The 25,499-nt window shown below is 29.1% G+C and overlaps 1 protein-coding gene across 7 annotated transcripts in view; it reads left to right on the top strand.

The window, feature by feature from the left end:
* LOC113560630 (tyrosine-protein phosphatase Lar) overlaps positions 1 to 25,499 on the top strand; it is a 151,901-nt gene that overhangs the window by 50,428 nt on the left and 75,974 nt on the right. For 6 of the 7 annotated variants that reach the window (XM_026966621.1, XM_026966624.1, XM_026966623.1 and 3 more), the window contains exons 4-5: positions 11,478 to 11,519; positions 13,941 to 14,246. In XM_026966621.1, coding sequence (XP_026822422.1) covers positions 11,478 to 11,519; positions 13,941 to 14,246 — 348 coding nt within the window. The remainder of the gene's footprint in view (positions 1 to 11,477; positions 11,520 to 13,940; positions 14,247 to 25,499) is intronic. The other variant, XM_026966626.1, reaches the window with a different exon arrangement.

Genomic DNA, 25,499 nt, shown 5'->3' with positions numbered 1-25,499 from the left:
TAAAAGTGCCACGCGAACATGACGATATATTCAATAGCCGTTTTCCGTTATGAAACAAAAGCGTTCGTGTATGCATAAGTATAATAATAATATTTAACTGCTCCCCGGAAAGCCCTACAGGATAATGCGCTGGAAAAAGGGAGACGTGTGCTGGAGGAAGGAGCGAGAATGACGTTTGCTGCCACTCGTTGCCGGCGGAAACCGCCAAGTAGTAGGTACAATAAAGTCTTTGCACAGTAATATTAATTGTACATGGAATGAACGCGGGATGGAGTTTCTTTAAATTATTGTAATCTGTTATTTTCACAATATCGTCTTTTATTTTTCGTCTCTTGAGAAATTTTTAATTTTAGTTTTTTTGCTTTTCGTTTGTTGAGATAAAAATGCTTTTGTATACAGTATATATATATATATATATAACGACACATAGTACAACTAATAACTATTATAGTTCGTGTGTGCTGTAAGTGAAAAGTTTTTCCAGTCACGACGATGATGAGAGTTTAGTTAATTAGTGATGGTACAAGGGACATGCGATAACGTCGTTTTTAGTTTTCGGTATATTATAATACCACTATTATGAATATTATACCAACTAAACCAACCAGATACTGTATCTTTTCTTGTTTAAACATCGTGCAGATAGAGAAATCGCGTGGTCGTCGGGTAAACTGAGAGTAATATATAATATAATATAGTGGATACGGACATCGCTTAAATAAATTAAGAGAAGATACTGGTCGTCCTCGGGAATGTCTGTAATCCGGATAATACGTCGACAGCGTGGCGGGGTCGGTATAGAAAAATAACCACAAACATTTTTAATTTTAGTTTTTTTTTTCACTATAGCTCGCTGAGATACCCGCGTGCGATATGACTGGTAACGATATTTTGCCCGTGCGTATTTACACGACTACAGTGGGCGCACGATACACACTTTTGACAGTTATATTGTTGTTGTAGCAGTTATATAATAATAACCCGTGTTGGAAAACGCAGTGTCGAAGTTCGTACGGGGTGCGGTTGTTTTGTGAATTGGCGAGAGGGTGGAAGTGTATATATATAAAAAAAACAAACGATAACCACAATAACTATACTCTGGTGGTGTTGTTATAGCGGACTGTTCCACAGCCGCGTTTATGTTTTTTGCGTGTTTCCACAGGTCAAGAGATAAGCCGAATGCGTTACAATATTTTACTATAAGTCCAGCTGATTAGTTAGATGGTATAGATGGTTTAGTTGACTGCGGCGGTTGTCTGCACAGTGATCTTATTTTGTATTATTTTCGAACTTGTACGCGGTAAATTGCAAACTACAAAGCTGTAATGCGCAACTAAGAAAGTAGTAGGTAGGTACAGTGCACTATTTTATCGTATGATCGTAATGCGACGTTGGGGGATAATAATTTTTTTCTTTAAACCGTTCATCGAATGAACAAACTTGGAATATATTTTTCATTATGCATTGTAAACAAACATTGTTCGTTTGTTTGTATGTTTATTTAAATTGTTCTTACTTACAATGTTTGAATTTGAGCCATCTCACGTTTAGAGATCCAAATTACTTGATTAACTATGAATATATATATATTAAAAATGAACGATAAATACTCTAACATTAATTAACAGCTGATATTTTTTTATTGGTAGACAATTGTACAACCAAATATTTAACAAAAAAAATAAATAAATAGAAATTGATTTTTATTTGTAGACATACTTCACATTTGTCCTTTGTTGTATTAAAGAATATTAGAATTATGTTATTTAAAAAACATTTTTACATAGAATTATTTGGAGATTTATTTAGTCGTATAATTCAAGATTCAAGATGTACAGATGAGTTCACGTCCATGCTTATGACAACATTTCTTTAAGGATAAAATTATTATATTATTTGACATTTTTTTAGGTTGGTTTTCATTTTAAATTTTGCGTTGCGTTGTTTTGTTTTTATAATTATTAATATTTTAATAAAAAGAAAATATAAATAATACGTAAAATAATGATTCACATAGTACACAACTATAATTGCTTTACCAACATTTTTCGAATAAAAATTTTATTAAAGCTTTTAAAGTCATGGTTTTTAATAGTCAGCACAGTTTTGAATTGAAATGATTTTTACAATTCAAAATTCTATAAGATTTTTTCGGATCTACTTCTAGTTAATCGTTTCGTTTTAATTGTAGTGCCTATATTATAATTTATTCATCGTGTATTTATTAAAAAAAATATACTTATTTATTTTAGTAACTTTATAAGCATGAGTATAAAATATATTATAAATATACAATCATTTTTTTTTTACTTGGTAAAGTAAACAAATAATAATTGTGTAGTCAATAAAATATAAATATTTGTTATGCATATTTCGTATAGACATCATATCAATTACCTTTATGCTTATAGTGTAGAATTGTATGTTTACAGGTAACCGCATTTGGTTACAACAAAATTCTATCGTCTCATTTGTCCTTGCTAGTCCACCCTAAATAATCATAATTAAAACAATAATTATTATTTGTCGTGAATCAAACAGCGCATTATTATAGGATTCCTCTCGTCTGTGTCCATATACACGATTGTTATACGTTATGTACACACCCATGAACGACTCGTGGCTGTCGCGTGTACGTACATTACAAACATTTGTTCGTTGTCGCCACAGAAGGGAAACAATATAATAATATTATTCACTGTGTAATACATATAATAATAATAATACTATACTAAACAATAATTACATCAATGTTAAAGTGCAAAGCAGATTTTTTTTTTAATTGTAAATGAAATTTAGGTACCTTTACTGTAACAATATTTTATTTGTTATAAAATATAATATAGTATTCTAAATTATAATATTATATAATTATATATTTGAATAAACATATATGTATGTTAATTATAGGTTATATATTTTAAGTGGTATGTTAAAATACATTTATCATTTTATTATTTGATTATTCAATTATCAAATTTGATTATTTTGAATGTTTTTTGGAAAATAATTTGAATGTAACAAAATATACGTATGGTTTTTATCATATGGATTATTGCACTCTGGACATATATAATGTATATAATCTATCATATTGAATTTATTTTATTTCGCTATGAACAAAATTGGTATCTAGATTTAATTTTAAACTACAATTGAATATGATATATACTACATTAAGTGGGTTTGATGTTGAATATAAACTTAAATTGAATCATTTTATATTAAAAACGCGATTTATGGGTCTAAAAATAAATTTAATGGCATGTTAGAGTTATTAAATTGTATGTATAGACTATAGACTTAAAGTTTAGTCATACTTTTTCCTGGACATTTATAGTGTATACTTTTTATTATTTAACAAAACAAGTGCTCAATTAACGTTGAGTTGTAGTTTTTAGTTGTTACATCTCTATATATAAGCTCCATTGATTGTTGTCGTTACGCCAGAGACTAAAACTCTACCGATGCTGTGTTTTGATTAACGTTCGTCGACGTTGGTGGTAGAGTGCAGACGGTGATAGTGTCGCTGTGGCAGAACAACGATAAACTCCATTTGATATATTATTATGTATGTGTGTAAATACTTTATATATATATATATATATGTGTGTGTATAGATTACTTTTAGATCGTACGATGTACATAAACAGATCCTATCGGCTTCGACGGTGGCAATGGTGTGGTAGATTTTTCTTTTATTATGGAACGAAGTTTTCGTGTATTTTTTCCCCTTCGGAGTTTACCGATGTGTACACAAGTAGGCGGTGGTCGAGGGTAGGAAAGTTGCGTTAATTTCTGGACTAGATCTCCGGCCCGCTCGTGGGTAGGGATAAAACCTATTCTGAACTGATATATATATATATACACACGATCGCGATGAGGAAGCGGTGACGTATATATAAAGGCATCCGGGAGGTAGTCTGGCGAGGTGGTTGGCGGTTGCGAAAAAAAAAAGAATGAAGTGAAGAGAAGAGTAACTCGACGATCTGGTGGCGGTATAGCGGCGATGATGATAGGAGGCAGAGTAAATTAAAGTTAACGCGGGTTTTCAATTAAACAATACCCTGGGTTTTTCTCTGTTACGTAGAGCGCGAAAAGTTCCGTTTTCCCATCGCTGCCGCCGAGCCGCCCACTCCGCCGAACCACCACCTCGCCGCAATCGCAGTCCCTCGTCATCGTCGTATATACCATATATATATACTCTTTGCAGCCACCGGATGAGTTCGGTTTCCACACATACCCGTCCGTCTGTTCACCCATCCCTTCGGCTAACACCTCCACCAGACCACCCTTCGTGCAAGCGTACCGACCTCTCGCCCCGCCACACATGCAAGGCACTTACCCGTAAATCGTGAGTGCGTGCGTGCACCATCACACATGAGGTCCCCTCGTTCACGACGTCAAAACTGTAATAATATAATAATAATAATAATAATAAAGGGGGACACACGCACACCAACACGTGTGGTTGTAGCCGGATATATCGAACTCTTTTTCCCCGATGTACGATGTCGGCTGTAATATTGTATTATATATAATATAGTGTCAAAACGGAAACGAAGTTGATGTTACATCACAATCGCTCGTTATATCGATTATTCGTGTACGCGAACTCGTTTCTCATAAACTCGTTAGCGAGGTATATCATTATTATTATTCCTGCCATGGCAAATTCGTTGCTTATATATATATATATATAGAACACATTTAACGGGAAACGTCATGTCCGCAAATTGTGATGCGAAAAAGTGAAGATAATTAACAATAACTTGTGTAGCACAACGGCGACAATGATAATGACACAATTATATCCGTTGTAATAAGGATCGTCGATTTTCCCAACGAGTATATGATATACCTATAATTTATATACAATACATATAACGGAGTGTTCTCGTGTGACTTGAATTTGTTACCCACTATGACGTAACTGATCGAGAATAGTAATAATAAATATTCGTCAACAAATTTAAAAAAATTCAATTCATTTTGTTTCTCTACGAACTTCAGTTTTTTTGATAACCTCCACGCGTTCTTAAATTAACCATATAATTATATTTATTATCGAGATATGATGTCGACACGCTTATATGTAATAAAACGTAGGTATATACGCTGTACGTATAATATACGATGCAAAGTTAACATTCTTTCCGCCTGTACACAACTTTCCGTTGCGGAATGATTTGCGTACGAAAAACACATCGTATCGTTATACTATTTCGGTTTCAATCCCAGCCACAGTTTTTACCACGGAATTTGTATATAATATTTGAACGTCAATGTTTTCTCATTTATTGCTGTTATATTACATGTAGCATAATTTATATGTTACGATTCGTACTCCCGAGTTTTGTGCATGCTTATATGGGTTGAAAACCAACGTCGATTAGGATAATTATTCACATAGGTCAATATTGTTTTAGTTAAATATATGCGTATTTATTCGCTGTTTTGTTTTCTATGCTGATTTTACGTTTAATCTTCAGTTTGATGTCTTTCAGCGGTGTTTTGCTTTTATTTTATTTTTCTTTATTGAACAATTCATGTTTAGTTGCAACAAACGAGTCGGCCATGTATACCATAAGTTCACAACGCGTATTTTTATATTATTTATATTATTTTATACCTAAATATTAAATGAAAAAGCTATGACAATAAATTTAAAACATTTTGTTTTACGTCGTGTGATATATTTTTTAATTAATTTTGTATTTTATCGTCAATAAGTTACGCTACTAAAATAAAACACATTTAAATTTATTTGTATAATATTTAATAATGGGTTTTATATGTATGATTATGTATAGTGAAAAATTGTACCTCTGGATGGAACTCTAATTATGTTAATTTATAAGCTCAGACATCTTAAACAAAACTGGTGTCTATTTAGACCCGAATATAAAAATCACTATGTAAGTTATTATGACTGTACACATTTTTTTCATTAGTTTTTCTTGTCTCTCATCACTTATAATTCATTGTAAATAGGTTACTTATTGGACATTACTTTGACATTACTAGGTTGTAACTATTCAAAACTAAAAATAACTTGGAATTAAACAAAAATAAGATTTAAATACGATTTGGCAACTATCATGTAATAATCTTTAGGTTTTATAAAGATATTATATTTTATTATTATAAATTTAGTACTTTTTTATTATCGAAAAATCGATACTTTGGATTTCTTTGGAAGTTCCTATAAATATTCAATTATTAAGTGAAGAAATTAATACAGGATTATTTTAGCTTATAATTAATTGGATTTTCATAAAGAGGATCAACAACATATTTTATATAATTTATTATTGGTATTATTTAAGTAGTAATCATTACCTGTTTTTTAATAAAGTAATTATAAAATTAGCTAAAATCAACAATCAATTTTCTTTTATACCGAATAAGGATACCATATATCACACATTATTTCGTATTTAATGTATGAGTGGTTTAAATAATAAAATTAATTAGGTAGGTATTAAGTACTAATATACATTATATATTGTATTTATTAGTGTTATAGTTACTTACTCAAATGGTAAAAAATATGATATAAGGATACATCCTTTATTGAGTTTGATGGGTGTACTGCCAAAGGTATAGTGTAAATACAAGGATTTATATGTAAGTACACGTGCTTAGAAATGTGTTGCGCGCGTTAAGTCCACTAAAGATTTTTTCAGGTGATAAAGTGACTATGGGAGCTTTTGTATTGCTGACGGGGCGGCAAAAAACCCGTTAGCCGTGTAATTTACCAGCATCCGGTCGAGAAAATCTTACACAATGTATATGTGTTTCTGTATATGTATAAAAAGTGGAAGTATAAAGAAGGGAATAAATAAAAAAAAACAACTCGGGTTCCGCACGTTACAAATTAGTCGGTCGGCCGATCCCCCGATGATAAACAACAACAGCGAAGAGGTTGTTTTTGTGGTGGTGGGAAGGGGTGGTTATGTTAGAGGTGGAGCTTCCAGCAGTTTTACACCGGACGTTTTTAAAGTGGTTCGCAAGCTGACACTACGTTAAGTGCCGTACTAAACCCGCCCAGTAGTAGTAGTAGTAGTAAGTATTGGCGGTAGTTATATAGTTGTAGTCGTGAAGACAAATAGTGGTGGGAGTGTTTAACTGTGTACGTGATATAGTGGGACGCAACAGCAACAGAGTGACTTTAGCTCGGATAATTGAAGTACTCTGTCCTGCCGAAAATCTGTCGACTAGAAAACATATTTTTCCAATTTTTTTTCTCGAAAATATTAGGAGATAAAGATGACAAAAATATATTTGTTCTAACGTTAGTTTATTCATTTATGTACACACATTTAGAGTAATGAGTGTCCGTAACACTTCTTTACAAGTTAACAGATAAAAGTAAATACTTCAAAATTAATTATAATTAAGATTATAAACTCTATTAGAATATTAATTTATTTTAAATTTAAACAAATTAAAATATTGACAAAAAATGAAATGGGTGGTTATTGTTTTATACATTTTATTATATACATATTTCATATATTAATGCACTGCTGAAGAAATAAATTGTATTCAACTTTTAGATGTTGAACACTTTGTTTTAAAATTCTAATTGTTTACATTATTTTTTTTCTAAAGAGAGTTAAAACGAAATTTAGTGAAATTATTTGAAAATTCGCGTTTTAAAAGTGTACTGATGTTTTAATAATTGATATGCTTTCTAGTTGTATAAGTATAAAAACTTTATAATCTTCATAAGTTAAACCTTCTTTCGAACCATTTATTCTGTATGAAACAAAAGTTTTCTTTCATTTTTTAATTTTATTTTTATAACCGTATATTAGGAAATAGTCATATAACATTTAAACTACTGATCAAATATCTAAATAAAGTATTATTGAATTTTAGTTATTAATAATCTTAGTTTCCATGTATAATATTGTTTTAACCATGTAAATGTCACTTTTTAATTAATTATATTTGTAATTGTTATAGGGCTCGGATTATTAATTCAATTAATAATATTTGGCAATAAAGTATTAGAATAGTATTTCTCAAATAAAAATATCATATTTAAAATACTATTACATGTAGAATTGATCTTTCTTGGCGTTTCTTTATTTATTTAAATTATATACCTAATTGAATATATCAAAGTAATTAATACTTATCCTATGACAATAAAAAACAATTATGCATTCACCGTTCTTCAGTAAATCAACATTCATTGTCGAATTGGGAAAATAAAATAATTATATTTCACCTGTCAAATAGTTGACAAGTAACGAGTTTGTTATCAATGTGTACGGAATAAAAATATTTTAGGGAAACGGCTGGACGTGAGAGGAAAAAAAATACAATTATTAATTATTACGAATTTGTCTAGTTTTACCCCAGTGAGTCATATTATTTTACTGTTCCCAACGGCCGTCAGTCTGATTTCCGATTTGGACAGAGGTCTTTTTTTAATTTATATTTATTTTTAATTTTTATTTTTTGAGCGTGGTGAAAATACAAAAGCAAATGATACAGGTTTAAAAATTCCAATTAAATTAACTTTCGTTAAAATTAAATTCGAGGGAAAAAATAGTTTAAATACGAGTGGTTATTTTTAATCCTCCATTATTCGCATCAATCAATTCCATTTCAATTCTGTAATAATCGCCAATTACGATTTTACTTATATAAGAAGGTTTAAAATAAAAATGATAGTTTAGAAGAGTTTACTCTCTAGTCTATTACAGCGATTTAATAAAAAGTTAAGAAAACTACATTCGTTTTAATACTTTCAGAAAAATATTTTACGATAGTTTTTTAATTAGATTAAAAAAAATTAAATTTGAAATATTATTTAATAATTTTTGACATTCATATTAAATTTACCAAATTTATCGTCAATGAATAATCGTATCCATATAATATAATAATATATAACTATATTTTCAAGTTAAAATTATGTAATCAATTATTTCAATATTCTGTATGCATATATAATATATTCATTCAAATGCCTATAGTTAACGCTGCATAATTGCCTTTACAATATAATTAATAGCAGTTCATTAATGGTTATCTTATTTATTATTAATTGACCTATTATCCGTCCATATACATAAAACTATCTGAACAACATTTTAAAATAAGATATGATTAAACTTTTGCAATTCATGAATTGTGTTTTTATGATATTATTATGGGTACCTTAACTGTATTAAATTTTACTTTGGGATACGATCATAATGTATACACCCGTGTTGCTTAAGTTATATGCGAATTCGACAAATATTACTTGTAGTAAAGTTTTTATTTAATTTTAACGACCGCAAGACGTTCCATTCCAAAGATAACTCTGTTGATCAACAGGTGTGTGCATATGACCTGAAAGATGTTGATATTAATCTTGACGACAGGCAATATTGATTTGAGAGATGAGAAAATTTTAATAATTTAATTACTTACCGGAATTTGTGAGAATTACCCGAGCGTTTCTATTTCCTTTCAAGAATGTGAAATAAACACACACCGTCATTTAAAAATCTCTTTTAAAATGTTTTCCATTGGCATCAAAATAAACATGTTTTCTTTTTACATAAAAACTTTAAACTAGAGATAATGGCGCTCAATGTATTTCTTACCAAATCCAGACCTTTATAAGACGCGTATAACGATGGAAGGGTAGGTACAAAAAAAAAATTATATACACTATCGGTGGACTGCAATTTGTTGCTTATTACTGAGATCGAATAAGAGAAACTTACAGTAGTGCCTTTGGATGAAATGACACAGATTAATAATTGAATGGATGAGTTTACTTTCCTATACGTACAGTTTGATACCACCGTCTGCCGGTTATAAGAATATTAAATAAATAATTCTGGTATATCAAAAATCAGCAAAAAGTCTCTTGGATAAATCGATAGAATATTCATGGGACCAATATCTGAGTCCCCAGTTCTTTCACACGATATACCGCCGTAAAACACACCTAAATGGTCGAATTTCCAAAGGAAATTCCTTGTTTGATTTTTAATCATTGCCTCTGCACACGTGTTATATATTTATTCTTTTGATCTATTTAGGGTTTATATCGTTATTGTCGCTGTTTAGGTTAGTATCAAATGTCAACATGGCTGCAGAAAATCCGTTTTTTACCTGTGTTGCGTCGGGTCATATTGTATAGTAGTAGTAATTTTGGACGTGTTTCTCCGTAGTATAATAATATATAAAATAAGAACAAAACTTTCAAAATATCATACTATTATTTTAGAAAAATAACCTATATTCCTTTAAAGATAAATTAAATTCGTAAACTCTAGGTATACGGCGAAACGCGCTGATTATTAATTAATGAGTATTGTTATTTGGTATAATATATGAATGTTTTAGAACTCGTTTTTACATACAATGTAACTTAAGCATTTAAATTTGAATACGTATTATTAGATAATTTCAATTAAGTGGTATAAGTAGCTTATTTTTATTTCTTTATTCATAAAAAAAACAAGTAATACATGTATTTATGTACCCATTTACATACAACAGAAAAACGTATACTAGAGGTGTATTTAAAATCATTTAGATTTCTGATGACGTTTTTTGTATGTATCAAATTAATAAATAACGTTTATATTTTTATTGTCGAATAACGCATAAAAGTATCATTAAATGTCAATATATTGTTGTACTGTCATCTTTATACTTTCTCATAATATTGTTTATGGACATAATCACTGTTTTGTTTTAAGAGTTGCCGTTGGTATTACATTGATTAGAATATTATGATATATATGCAATTGATAGGTTTACCAAAACTACATTCCAACTTTTCGTTTTATTATTATTTATTTACTTTATTATTTTTTATAACACGATCAAGGATGGGGAATATTGTCCCTGGACTCCGATAGATTGCTTGCATCTACTCTTAACGTTTCTTTATTACACCAAACAACTATTAATTTTCCCGTTGCTTTATCGAAACTTCTTACTTTTAATTAATTCTGACACGTCTCAGTTTTTTTTTTTAATTATATATTTATTCATGAAAAAGTGAAAAATAACCGTTTCACCGTTGGTATAAATATTTATAAAGGGACGAACAATAGGATTTTGATTGATGTCAAGCGGTCGGAAAACAGACATGGGATCCTAGTGTAATAAGACTACTGTATAAAGAATACACTGCCGAATCTGGGAATTATTTAGCAATTTAAATTAGGCACCTTTTTCTGCCGTAAATATAACCCTATCTTTTTTGTTGAATATAACAAACATTAAAAACCGCGTAATATAGTTTATACTTTATTGCAAAAAGTACTTAAGGTTCTTTACTTTTATAAAGAACATTTAAAAGCATCTTTTGTCAAACACGCTATCCTTGAAGGTCCCTGGGATCTTGTAAACACTTAAGGTATTAAAGATGTAAAGCGTCTAAGTCGGATAATTTTCCGGTTTCTGTTGGTTCGGTATATTGCACGTGGTCTTCCTAATGTTTACAGGCGCCAATTTCTCCGCATTTTCATTTATCCAATACTTGACACGTAAGTATATTACAGTGCAATAAATAACCTTTGTTATTTGTCAACACAAGAAAGAAAACGAAAAATATTACAAACATAAATATTCATGTCGCTCTGAGATAGAAAAAAAAGTATCAAGTCAAAAGTCTTGAATTCATTTCTACTGTTTCAGTAAAAAAAAACTACTATGAATAACCCAAAGGTTAAAAAGAGAAAAAAAAGTTATCTAACGAATTTATGTTGCTTCGTGTATGTCGGCCAGAGATATATAGCTTAAGTGACCCAAAGAAGTTTGTTTAGAGAAGTATCAAAAATTCGAAGTTTTTGTAACCCGGGAGAAGGGATACAGTAATAATAATGATAATAATAATAATAATAATAATAATAATAATATTACGATGGTATAACTATATAATATATATACTTCCGCTAAGGACGAGCAAGTTGAAAAAATATGGAGGATGAATGTTTAAACTATTTCGCAGATGCCTTGAATGTCCAAAATGTCATTTCCGTGGTAGGTCCTTTTTTTTTGGTGGGGGGGGTGCATTTTTTAAACGCTGTTAGACCATGGGTGGCTTCATTGTTTTAAAATGGCTCGGATTAAAAAAGAATAAAAAGGAGTTATTATATAGCTTAGATGCCCTATGTCACGTAAAATGGTTTAATATGAATCTAAATTTGTTATGCCGTTTCAGTAAATGAGGGACAACATGAAAAGTTTTTGAATCTCAAAGGTTTGTAGTTTTAGAATATCCCGGCTAAGTCTTGTTAAAACTTGTTCAAAATAGTTTTCATTGTATTACAATTATTTAATTTAGGTCTTTGTTGTATGTATATTTCCTGTGGCTTTTATATTTTTATATTTAAAACTCATCGTTAGAAATAACCAACGTTTTCAGCTATATTTCGTATTAAATTTAAATAGAGAATAATAATAATAATAAATATATAAAAACGTAGTATTTGCTCGAATTACATTTATCCAATAAGTTTTGTTCATCAAATGTTTGACAAATTAAATCTCCGAGCATATAAACACATAATCCTCGGATTTTTCAAATCACAGTCTACAATATTTATATTTAACAATAGAGAATTAAATTTGTTGTACCTGCTATAATGAACAAAAACAATTTAAATCCACTGAAGGGATGATATGAGTTTCAATCGTATTAAAATAGTAAAACGTTGACACAAATATTATGTTTGTACAAAATGTAAATTAATAACTATTTTCATATTTTTCTGATTTATATAAACCATTATTATGCAATTCACGTTTTCATTTATTTCTTAGTTCAATAAACGTAAATCGTATCACGAAAATTATCGAGAAAGTATTATACTGCAACGTATTTGTGTAGGTGACCAAATATTATAAAACACATTAAATCGGAATTACATTTTTGTCGACATTCGTGACGGAAAGACAAACGTTTGTAATCGCACGCGAGTACCTAAACAAACTCATAGGTATAATGCGTACAAGTTGCCTATAGTAAATGTATTAATAGAGACTGGAATGTATTATGCATTAAAAGTTTAAAATATTTTTAAGAATGTTTGAATATGTAAGACAAAAATTAAGAAATATGTATCAATTTTATTATAATACGTATATAGAATAAAAAATAAAAAAATATTACATAATAATGCATTATTAATAGTTAGTAGTTAAAGTCTATTCAAATTTTTTTTTTTTAAATCCTATTTTATGAATAAAATAAAATTAAAATGATTTGATACCTTAAACTTAGAATATTAAACAATTATACAATTATATTAGTAATTTTTAGTCTTTTAACAAATCAATTAAAAATGTATGTATTAAATAAAACCGTAGATGAATATAAAAATACTTCTGTACTATTAATACTATTAATATTAAGTACTAAATAATTAAATCAATTAAATTAACTTAAATACAATGTAGGTAATGCACATTTGAGTACAATAATTTATCAATATTGTATTCTATCGTACATGATTAAGAATTTATAGTTGAAAAATCAAATAATTTTAAATTTAGCCAATTAAATAACTTTATTGATTATTAATAGTAAAATGCAATAATAAAATAAAGACAAAATATGCATTTGTCATATAAATATTCAAACACGATTATTTACGCAAAATAAAAATTGGCCCATGATGAAATTAGTTTGATTTGGAGCGCCAATATTTCAAACCATATAGATTGGGCATATTATATTATATTTTTTGAATATCACATGGACTTAACTTACATGAATTTCAGTCATACTGCTTTATACCTAAACATTCTATGTTTACGCAAAAACAGCCGTTCGATGAAACCGCCTCGAGTTCAGAAATTTGTACCGGCGTCATTTTGTATGTCAAAGAAAAGTCCATTCGTCGTATTATTATTATTATTATTATTATTATATGTTTATTTACTTTCTTTTTTTGTGTCCACAGAACCTCCGACGCTGACAGTGAAGCCGAGACCACAGCAGGCGAAGAGCAACGGTGTGGCGTCTTTTTACTGTGGCGCGCGCGGTGACCCTCGGCCAACTATCTACTGGCGAAAGAACTTCAAAAAGGTATCGACATCGCTGAGCCGGTACGAGATCGTTGACAAGGTAGTCGGCGATAGTGAGACTGGTTCGGTGTTGCGAATCGAGCCGACTCGGGCACCTCGGGACAATGCAGTCTACGAATGTTTTGCCGAGAATGGCGTGGGTGACGCGGTTAGCGCAAACGCCAAGCTCGAAGTATACGATGGTGAGTGCATTACAAATTGTATTAATAGTTAACATAGTTTGGATTTATGAATTAAAATATTAAGCATATTTAGCAACCTAAATTTGGGTATATGATCAATGAAAGAAGTTTAATTTACATTTTCCAGCAATTAAATTTGAATTGTCTTTCTATTAAGTAGTTAATAAGTGCTGATGCTGGTAGTACAGCTTCCAGCATTTTTTAGATACCTTTAAACGACTGTTGATTTTAAATTATTTTCTTATTGAATACTTCATTACGAAATTTTTTACAAGTATCGACGACCAACATATAGGAACTATAGATACTATATAAATAAAAATAAGCATGTCTATAGATATTCTTAAAATAAAATATTAAAAGGAAAAAAATATTATGCAACAGTGTTGGTTTTCACTTAAATACAATACTGTGGTATAAATCAATATATACCTAGCTTGAAAGAAAAAGTTCCTGCATGGATATTTTCCACCCTTATAACACCAATAATTATGCCTCTGGATAATAACATTGTGCGTACGACATGTTACGTCTTGGCCGACCGAACTCCTCTGTAACCATGCGTATTTGAAAACCGTGGCCGTCCGTCTGTATGGCGGTGCGGTGCGGTGCATGGAAAAGAAATAATGTTTCTCCACTCCGCCACCAGCTACTGTATTTGTTATTTCTTTACTCTACCGACTTCCATTTTGCAGAGGGTTTGCCAAGTGTTTGTTCGCTTAACCGCTCCCCTCCCATACACACCTACCCCTCAGGCTATGGTTATTCGTACGCCGTTACTGGCGTGAAACTGGAGCCGTCGCGTTATATCGCCGCCGGTCGTCTACTGCTCTCTCGTTCCGTCCGCACCAGAGCTGCCGTGCTGCGAACACATTTCCTATTCGAAGTTAATCATGCAGAAGTTTACAATAATATAAAATTCCCTTTTACTCGATTTGTCGGAAGCGCACTATTTCTGCGTCAAAAAACGCATTCCCTACACCCCACGACGGCGGCGGCGAGTATTTATTTATTATCTTGCGTAACGTCAACGGCAACGTTCTTCTGTACGGAATGCGTATGATTTCGTTTCTTTTCATTCTCGTTTTTGGTCCGCTTGATAATATCAACTATACCCCTAGCCTCCTCCTCACAGCCGACCCGCTTAAATGATTCGTCATCGGGGTTTGTAGGGACGACGGTACATTGTTTGTGTTGTATTTGCCCACACCTACATATATCCACAGCGGCGGCGACACTTAGAAACGCGTACGCCATGCACCCCAAACCACAGCTCTCCATCTGTGTATACATAGCTAATTCCTACATGCCGTTACCTACTGTTGTCGTTGGCCCATCATGAAACGTCCTTTAAGACCCGTCCAGGCGTTTAATTGAATTTTGCATGCCGAACAACCGAAAACAGCGTCGTCTATAATATTTTCGATTTTGCGATCTAACGGCAGGGTTTATCTGTCACGGTTCGTATAAATTCATTATGAACGTATTCGCCCTACAGGGGTTCGTTCCGAATTCGCAAACCACTCAAAAGTTGCCGTCAAGTCGCCGCTGCCGATAGCTTTATAATAATAAATTCATAGTTATATTCACTCCTTATCCTCTGGTGGTATTGTGGTCGAGTTATGCTTCCGTCATCTATTTCCAACATTGAATGTCCCACAAATGCCCAAGGGGATTATTGTATGTCCAAATACTGCGTATCTTCCACTATTAGTAATATCATTATTATTATTATTATTTATTAATATGGAACATATTCCAGAGCTACATTAATTTACACGTTTCTTTTCAAAATATTATAGTCGACCATCTCGTCATGATTTTATTATAATATTAAGTAGTTAAGTAGGTGTATTTTTATAAAATGTAAAAATCAAAATGCTGTATTATTACTTCGTATAATTTTATGCTCAACTTCAGTTAATAATAAAAAGATTTTTTTTTTTTTATCATATTTCATTTTAAAGAATTATATTTTAGTTACAATGGTATAAATTAATTTTGTTGTACATTTTGACAACGCAGTTTAAGTACTATATATTACGTAAGTACCTACCTATTTGAAACTGTATTGAAAAAGATTTGATCGATTTATTTATATGTTACTGTGAATGTCCGGGGTGGTGAGTGCTGACAATCACCTAGTGAATGTCGACATGTACCTACTAAATTTGTGAATGTTGAAAAATTAAAATAATATAGCCATGTATTAGTGGATGTTAAAATTTACATTAGGATTTTGGTCAATGTTGACATACCCAACATGGTTTTGGTTAATGTTGACGTAGGTTATGTATTCGAACAGAATATTATAGTATAGTACTATAGACAATAATATAAAATAGAAATGATATGTTTAGTTATAAATATTAACAATTACTTTTATTAATTATGACTCTTATTTATTGCAACATGAAAAACTATCATGACATTTTGAATTGCATAAAATGCCAACATTTCTACAACCACACTTTTTTGTGGTGCACTTTGTTTTGCAATTACATCGTGTATATCCTTACCCACCGGTTGATGAATTTGATGCAGAAGCTTGCCTTAAGGAAATTTGTTGATCCATTTGTACATCAGTGATTAATATTAAATTTTCTTTACATATTGAAAACTGGTTTCTGGTGTATAATTGATTTATAACACCATTTTTGGTAGTTAATTTATAATATTCATTATCTACTACATCTAATATTATAGCTAAAATATTTCGGGGATCCATTTTACTACGATCAACATCTGGAACTCGAATACGGACAGTTTCCCCTACATTAGCCGGAAGAAACTTTTGTTTTGAAGTTCTCAACATTTTTACGGCTTGTACTTTGAGACTTGCGATTGCTACTTCTCTATTCAAAATTATTTTTTATTTTCTTCTGTCAATTGGTTTATCTACAAATTAATTGAATTGAATAAATTAAGATTCGCTTATCAATTTATTTATTGATAGTTCATACGTACTTGATATTGTTTTCCCTGTTGTTTGTCATCACTCGATTTTTCACTTTCTCGATCAACTCTTTCATATTCTGTTAATAATTTTCAAATATTTATTGTTATTTATTTCATTAACTTTATATTAATTTTTTATTATAATTACTATAAGTATGTACTCATTTATTTAATTACGTTTTCCAAATGCTCTTCTAATTCAAGCTGACGTAGTTTATCTCGAGGAAGAGAAGACGAAAACAGACCCCTTTTGGGTTTTGTGCCAAATATAGCTTCATATGGACTTTGCTTTATACCTTCGTGTTATGCTGTATTTTTTGTAAATTGAACAAAATATAGACCATCCTTCAATTTATTGGTATTATTATCGGACATCTATGCTCTTAGTAGGTTCTGAATATCTTGATTCTCCCTTTTTACTGAACCTTGTGTTTGGCTATGGCGTGGTCTGCCATGTACTATTAATACACCATCCCACATTAAACACAGTTTTGTGATTATTTTATTCACAAATTCCCTACCGTTATCAGAATGCTAAATATTTGGTGCTCCAAAAATTAAGAATATATGTAACAAATTATGGGCAACTTCTTCCGCGGTTTTAGATTTTAATGGCCGTAGTTGTATACATTTTGTCAAATGATCTTGATAGTTTAAAATAAATTTGTATTCTCCATCTTTACATGTTTGCATATCAACAAGATCTATTTGACATCGGGAATTTAACTCTGAACTTATTAATGGCTTCACAACAATGCCTTTTCTAGGTGCTTTTTGTTTTGTTTGACCTTGAATGCATAAATTCAAATATAGCATAACGATTTCATATGTAATATTTTTGTACTTGCATTGCAATTCTTTAATCATCCGAGTACGTCCTCCGTGTCCAGTTTGAATGTGTGTTTGTTGAATAATATCAAACATGTTTTCATTTTTTACATACCTATTATATTATATTTGTTTCTCCTGGTTTTAAAGGAACTATTAGTTTAGTACTTCCCATTATATTCAAAACATTATACCGCTTTAATCGTCGATAATCATTACGTTGTTTATTAGATTTATCTTTCGAAATGTTCACTTCACTATTTAGAAGTTTATATTTTTCAGCCGATAGAAAAAAAGAATTATCATGTCTTTATTTAGATACTAAATGATTAAAGTTATTATAAAATACTTCACGTATGTTTTCCATTTAAAAAAAAAAAATGTTTTGGTTATTGTGCAAATCTTTATACTACGATAACACTATAACTACGTTGAATGACAACATCATACCAAATGTTAATTAGGCATCATATAGCATGGCGGTTATCCAGATATAATAAGTCGCAGGGTAAGATAATAAAACATTTTATCGAAATTATCAACTTGTACAATACCTACCTTATATATTAGTTAATAGGTAGGTACTATAATATTAGATAAGATCAGATTAAATAATATTGGTATTACCAACATTCACCAATATCATTATATTATAAATGTCGACATTCGTTAGTAAATGTTTACAAGCAGTACAAATTTAATCAATATGCCAACATACACCTATGATTTTGGTGTAAGACGACATTAACCGGCAACTGTTAGCACTTACCAACTGCGGACATTCATAGTAACATACATACTACTTATACCTTTCTATCAATATTATAATATGTAGACATATTATTATCTAAAATTATTGGAATTATTATTATGATACTATAGTATACGAATATAATGCATAAAAACCCATTATTTACTTATAACGTACTACAATGACTGTGTATATTATACGTACAAAATAATGATTATAGGAATAACAAATGCTTTATCACGTTTTTCGTCCAATAATTACTAATTAATAAGACAAAATAATAATTGTACTAATAAATTGTTAACATTAGATAATCTGTTTAGCGATGAGGAGCACAAAATAAATAACAGGGGTATTTATGTATAAAAAAATTATGTTTGTAATACCTTGTTTGTGTAGGAAAAAACTAGCCATATTTTATTTTGGGTTATAATATTTGTATAATGTTTAAAGAATCTATTCTGAGAATTTAGTGATAAATGGGTTGAGAACAGTAGGTCGATAAAAATAATAAAAGGTCGATTTATAATAAAATTACATGTGTTGAACACGACCTGTTAAATGAGTGAAAGTTCCAGGAAAACGTTAAAAAAAAAACACGAAAATACCGATGTATACATTAATGAATACCTTCGTAAAGTAACGAAGCTTATTGTTTAAATAATTGTACAGTTATGTGTAATAATTACATAACCAATATTTTGAAATGAAAAAAATTAATACATTTTACGCATACTTTTAAAACTAAGAATGTTCAAAAATTATTTAATTAGGTGATGGGAATCGCATTCCCTCGTACGTATATCAAATTAAGTATTATATTATTATAAACACTACGTCATTATGTGTGACTATATAACAATAATATAATAAATAATAAATGTGTGGTCATTTTTGAAGAACTTATGAATAATATGCTTGGTAACTGATGTATTTGTGGGTCATACCACAATACGTGTCGCACTAGGCTCGCAATCCTTAGAAAACGGATTATGCGTGTCGTTGTATCAAATGTACAAGGTCCGCCAACGTATATAATACAATGTTAAACAGTAAAATAAGCTTAATAAATCCATCCTAATTAAAAAAAATTATATATATATAAATTATAAAACCTAATGAGTAATTATTATATAATATGTTATGTTACATTACTAATAAGGATAATATAGTATGCACTTTATCTTTAAACCATTAATTTGATTGACGAATCCATAGGGATTGTTCGTCAGTCGTCACGTTTATATATGCTATGAAAACGGTTTGTATTGAATTCTATAATAATATGTTGATATTTTCCAAGAATTGAGTTGTAATATAATATGATGGTATTATGAATTATTATATCAACTGCACAGTATTGAGTATAATAATACAACTAGAACATAATTATTTTCGACATAAAATCAATGTAAAGTTTATAAGCGTAATATACATATATATATTTTAAAATAACGAATACAAGCCCCTAACTTAGTTTTATATTAGCATGCATATGTTATAATGTAATTAGATTTTCTATTCACTTATATACGTATAATATAAATAGTGTCATATATTTTAGACAAGAATCCTTCACAAAATAATTATTATATGATTACTGATTTATATTTTTTACGTATAGTTAAACCATTAAAGTAAAATAATTGAACCAATGATCTGTACAATTATAGAAACGTGAAAGTTGTGAAATTATTTTACTAGGTTTATACATATAGCAACTTTATATAAAAAAAAAACATTGAATGGTATAGATTATAGATACATAATTTGAATTCAAGTAAACATAGTTCGGTTATATTTAAATCAAAATAATTTCTCCAAATGTAATCAATTAAAATGTAGTAAAGACCTTATTCTAATTTTGGTTAAATTTAATACTTATATATATTAATACAATTTGGAAAACATTCTAAAAATAATAATAAATACAATTAAATAAAAACAATTATTATTTTTTTTTGCGTTACGAATAACTAGGATTATTTAACTAAAATTATTTAGTAAACTATATTGATCGTAAACCTTATTCCCTATATTAATCATTGGTGTGCGCGAGGAAATCAATTAATTTTTTTTGTATTATACATTCGAATAATCGCTATACCATAAAAAAATCGCGACTATCTAAAATATGAACTTATTTACCAGTTTTCTTTTTTAAATTCAATAATTGTTTATATATTTATAGGGTTAGGTATTAGTTTTTTATTGCATAAAACTACATGCAGTTCATTTCAACAAATATATGGTTTTGATAAAATTAGTGAGAAAGGGGCTGTTAGGTTGAAACCGTTCAAATCATAACCTAATTTTTTATATTATGCCTTGTGCCTATAAATTCCATCATGTTGATACAATAGATCTTCGTAATCGTAGTAGGTAGTTATCAATTAGTTATATTTATGTTTTATATTTCAGCTCCTCGTGTTATTTATTTACGATAAAACTTAGTAAACATAGTAAGAATAAAAATAATTTTATTAATTCTTTCATTTATAATATTTTATTATTATTATTATTCTAAGAGTTGCAAAATGTACTTATTTTTCTATATTGTTTTATTAACAATATTGACAAATATATATATACAGGGTGATTCTTTTATCAAACAACACTCATTATTTCAAAAAGTATTAATGTTTTTGAAAATATTTTTTTACATAGTTTCAAATTGTTAAAAAAACATTTTTATAAAAAATTATATTTTAAATATTTTTATCTTTATAATTTTTTAAGTTTTTTACTTCTTTGAATGATAACATAGATTTTTAATTTCATATTCCATAGCAGAATAATTTTTTGAGTATTTTGATTTATAAATTTCGAATTTAGGGTGAGTAGTATATGAGTTATATGTATTTAAAGTTTAGTTCCGCGGAGTGGAGTGGTACGGGGTTACCCTGCAAAATGTTTGTCCACTACTCCGCTTATCTAAACTTTAAATTAAGTATAACTCATAAACTACTCACCTTAAAATCGAATTATATGTATCAAAATACTCAAAAAATTATTCTACTTTGGAATATGAAATTAAAAATCTATGTTGTCATTCAAAAAAGTAAAAAACTTAAAAAATTATAAGGATAAAAAATATTTAAAAATATCATTTTTTAATAAAAACTTTTTTTTAACAATTTGAAACTATGTAAAAAAATATTTTCAAAAACATTAATACTTTTTGAAATAATGAGTGTTGTGTGATAAAAGAATCACTCTGTACATATGAGGTAACTATTCATTAATATATTTTTACTAAATGTGTTTCGGTCTCAATAATTTTTAAAGAGGCTTCCTAACCTCTTTTCGGGTAAACGTAGTGGAAGACCGTATCATTTTTGGACGCATGTTGTTGACTTTTAGAGTGTGGAAACTTTTTTTCTTCTGTACAGTCGACCAAACGAATTTTGTTTTGGTAGCAGAACGGGCAAGGAAAAAGTTACCGGCCATTAGAGGTGTATAACAACAAATCACATTAAAACCGACCAGATGCGACCCCGGTGTGAAAAGAATGGCAGAGCGGGTGTAAAAATGGCGAAGAAAATGAAAATTAATGGGAGAAAGTTAAAAGACCGCGGCGACGACCTAGTGGTAATTTTTCCCGTTCGGATACAGAGAGAAAAACTTGCGTGGAGATGACGCCGCTTTTTTCCCCATTCCCTTCATTTTTGGCGGTTTACTGTTATTATAAAGTTTATACGCCCGAGGGTTGATTGATACTGTATGTGCGGCGTGCGCGATTAGGGAGGTGACGCGCTCGTTTATCACACCAGAAGCCAAAACCGACGGTAATGTCAATTAATTCGCTAATTCTTCCTTTTACTTTTTTCCCTTATTTCTATATTTACTCTTTAGTTGTGAACGCGAATTTATATTACTAGGTACATTTTATATATTTTATGATATATGTAGCATCGTGGTCTTTAAGTTTTGTTTTTATCAGTTTATCAGTTTATAGTAACGGTTTTGGTACAGAGAAAGAAATATTAGCTAATATAATTTGACAAAGCGACAATGTGTTCATTACGACTGTGATATAGTTGAAACCAATAGTAATATAATCGTGTATAAACTACACAATACATATACAACTTGTCACTCAATATCCTAATGTAATTAAATAATTTAATCAATCATCTTATTTAAATTAATTGAAGAGTATATACTTATTAATAAACATTTACTTTTATATTATGACATATTTTTAATGGAATTTGTATTGTTCATTACACATTTCAAACTATATGTCTATATATTATAAATAACATTTTTTATTCATTGAATAAAGTGTTAATTAATTTAGGTTTAATTCGTAATTATCACATATTTTTATTTTTCTTACTGTTATAGAATGAGAAAATTACAATATACGTTCTACTTTTCTCGTTATATGTATAATAAATATTTTTTGTAATTATTCAAATATTAATTTTTCATCTAATTATATTATACTTATATGTTATACCTATATTGTTCTGTTATTGATTTATTCTGAAATTTAACTAATTATTCATTTTATTTAAGATTTAATGTAAAATATAAATTGGTTCACTGTCACAATTAATATATTTCAAAATACATTTTTATATTTTATATTTTAATTTCTCTAAAAATGTAGTATTAATATTTTTGAAAATGACTTTATGAATATCTTAAATTGTGTATCATTTTTTTTCAGTAACCATCAATTATTATTCTTATTAATCAAATTTTTTAGTATAACTATATTATTTTAAACTAAAAGATAAGAAACACTGATTTATCTTAGTTGATTTTTCTTATGTAACGTATCAGTTTTAGTTAAGTTTTATTAAAATACTTAACCAATAAATTATTTTAATTATCAAGTTCATTGGAAACATTATAAATAACATTATTGATTAAAATATTGATACAAAAATATATGAATATAATTTTAATCATTTGTTGCCTTATAAAAATAATATGAAATTTGGATTTCAATAGTGTTGTGAAATATTTTGACTTATGCCTTACTATCTTTTGCACTTGATTTTTATGTGTTCATTACTTTGAAAATGTCCCAATTTACAAGATTATGATTTTACTAACATAACTTATTATTTATGATCTTTTAAATTTAACTCATTTAATTAGTTATTTTTTCATATATAATGCTCAGAATTTATTTTTTTCTACTTAAGTCATTTACTGATAAATACTATATTATGTATTATATTAAACTGACCGATCAAAAAGCTACATCTTATCCGTTGTGCTAGTATACCCGTATAAACCTAAAATTTCCGGAATATATCGCCTTCAGGGTCGAGAATAATATACGACTTATCAACCGCAGGTAAACCTAGAGTTTTTTCCTTTGAGAGACGACTCTCTTTTTATATTGTTTTTCTCTATGGAAAAAATAAATAATACGTTTTTCTTTCGGAGATTAAATAGAAAAGACGATGGAATATATAACTTGAAAAAAATGAATCAGATATACTTGAAAAATGCTTTAAGTGCGTCATCGGAAGGCAAAAAAATATTCGCCGAAACTACTTTTGCGTGTTTGTTTTTTACATACTGTTGTCGTTTGTGTATTGTACACAATTTGATAATAATAATAATAATAACTCTGATTTTAAATTAATCCCTCCTCTCCTTTGTTCCTTCTCTTGACCTCTCTCCTATGACCCTTCTTGTATTTCACTAATGTAATCATAAAACAGAGACTGTTACGACCCAATTTGTTGTTACTGTTGAAAAGTTCACTGTTGCCCGGTAAATAGAAGTAGCTAGTGGAGTAAATGGTGGATAGGGATAAAAGAGGGTGAGGTCGTGCGTGTCCGGACTTTTAGACACGATATATATACGTTTCGGTAGTCTTGCGCGATGTTAGAGTTTGAGAAAATAACAAAAACATCGGAGGCTAATAATTAAACTCGAAAGGTGTAGTTCATATCATAATTCACAAGTTAATTTAACAATAAAAAAAAAAATGATATGCATTACCTAACGTGAATCAATTAATTTTGAATGTTTAGGTATGTGTTGTCTTATTTATTAACATTTTATAAATTCATTCAGATTTTACAGTTGCCCGATATCCCATAAATATTATATATTGTTACAATTAAATGTTTGCATTTTTTACATTATTGGTATATTGATTATAATTAAGTACGATAATTAGAAAGTAGTTTTATAAAAATTTTATTGAATTTGATGGTTTTTTTCATTATGTTTTGAATTTTGTAAGTAGCTTTATTATCTGTTTTATCGTTTTTTAATGTAAATTATTTAATTAATTTTTTTTTAAAAGATGGAAATACTAAAATTATATTCTTAAGACATTCAAAAAAGCTGCAGCCGTACAATTTTCAATTTAAAATTATTAGCTTATAAAATGGATTATAATTCAATGTAGAAGCCACTAAAACTTCTAAAAAATATATAAACATCTGCTTCCTAATCGTACCTAACTTCTTCTATAATTTTTCTATCGCATGCGAGATAGTCTTACCTCATACTAAAGTTATGATGATAATGAAGGTGAAGATCATTGGTATTATTTATATTTAGTTGGTATTAGTTCATTTAAGCTAACTAATTAAAGTTTTTTAATTGTTTATAGCGTCTTCTTTTAAACTTAATAAAAATCATTAAATAATTTTAAAAATTTATCTTGAACGTAGTTTTGACTTATTAATTATACAGTGTTATCTTTGAGAATAATACTAACGAGTTAAATGGCT

The sequence above is a fragment of the Rhopalosiphum maidis genome, chromosome 4 (assembly GCF_003676215.2).
Source record: "Rhopalosiphum maidis isolate BTI-1 chromosome 4, ASM367621v3, whole genome shotgun sequence".
Classification (NCBI taxonomy): Eukaryota; Metazoa; Arthropoda; class Insecta; order Hemiptera; family Aphididae; genus Rhopalosiphum; species Rhopalosiphum maidis.
The sequence above is the reverse complement of the archived record's forward strand: the minus strand, read 5'-3'. Positions and strand labels throughout refer to the sequence as shown.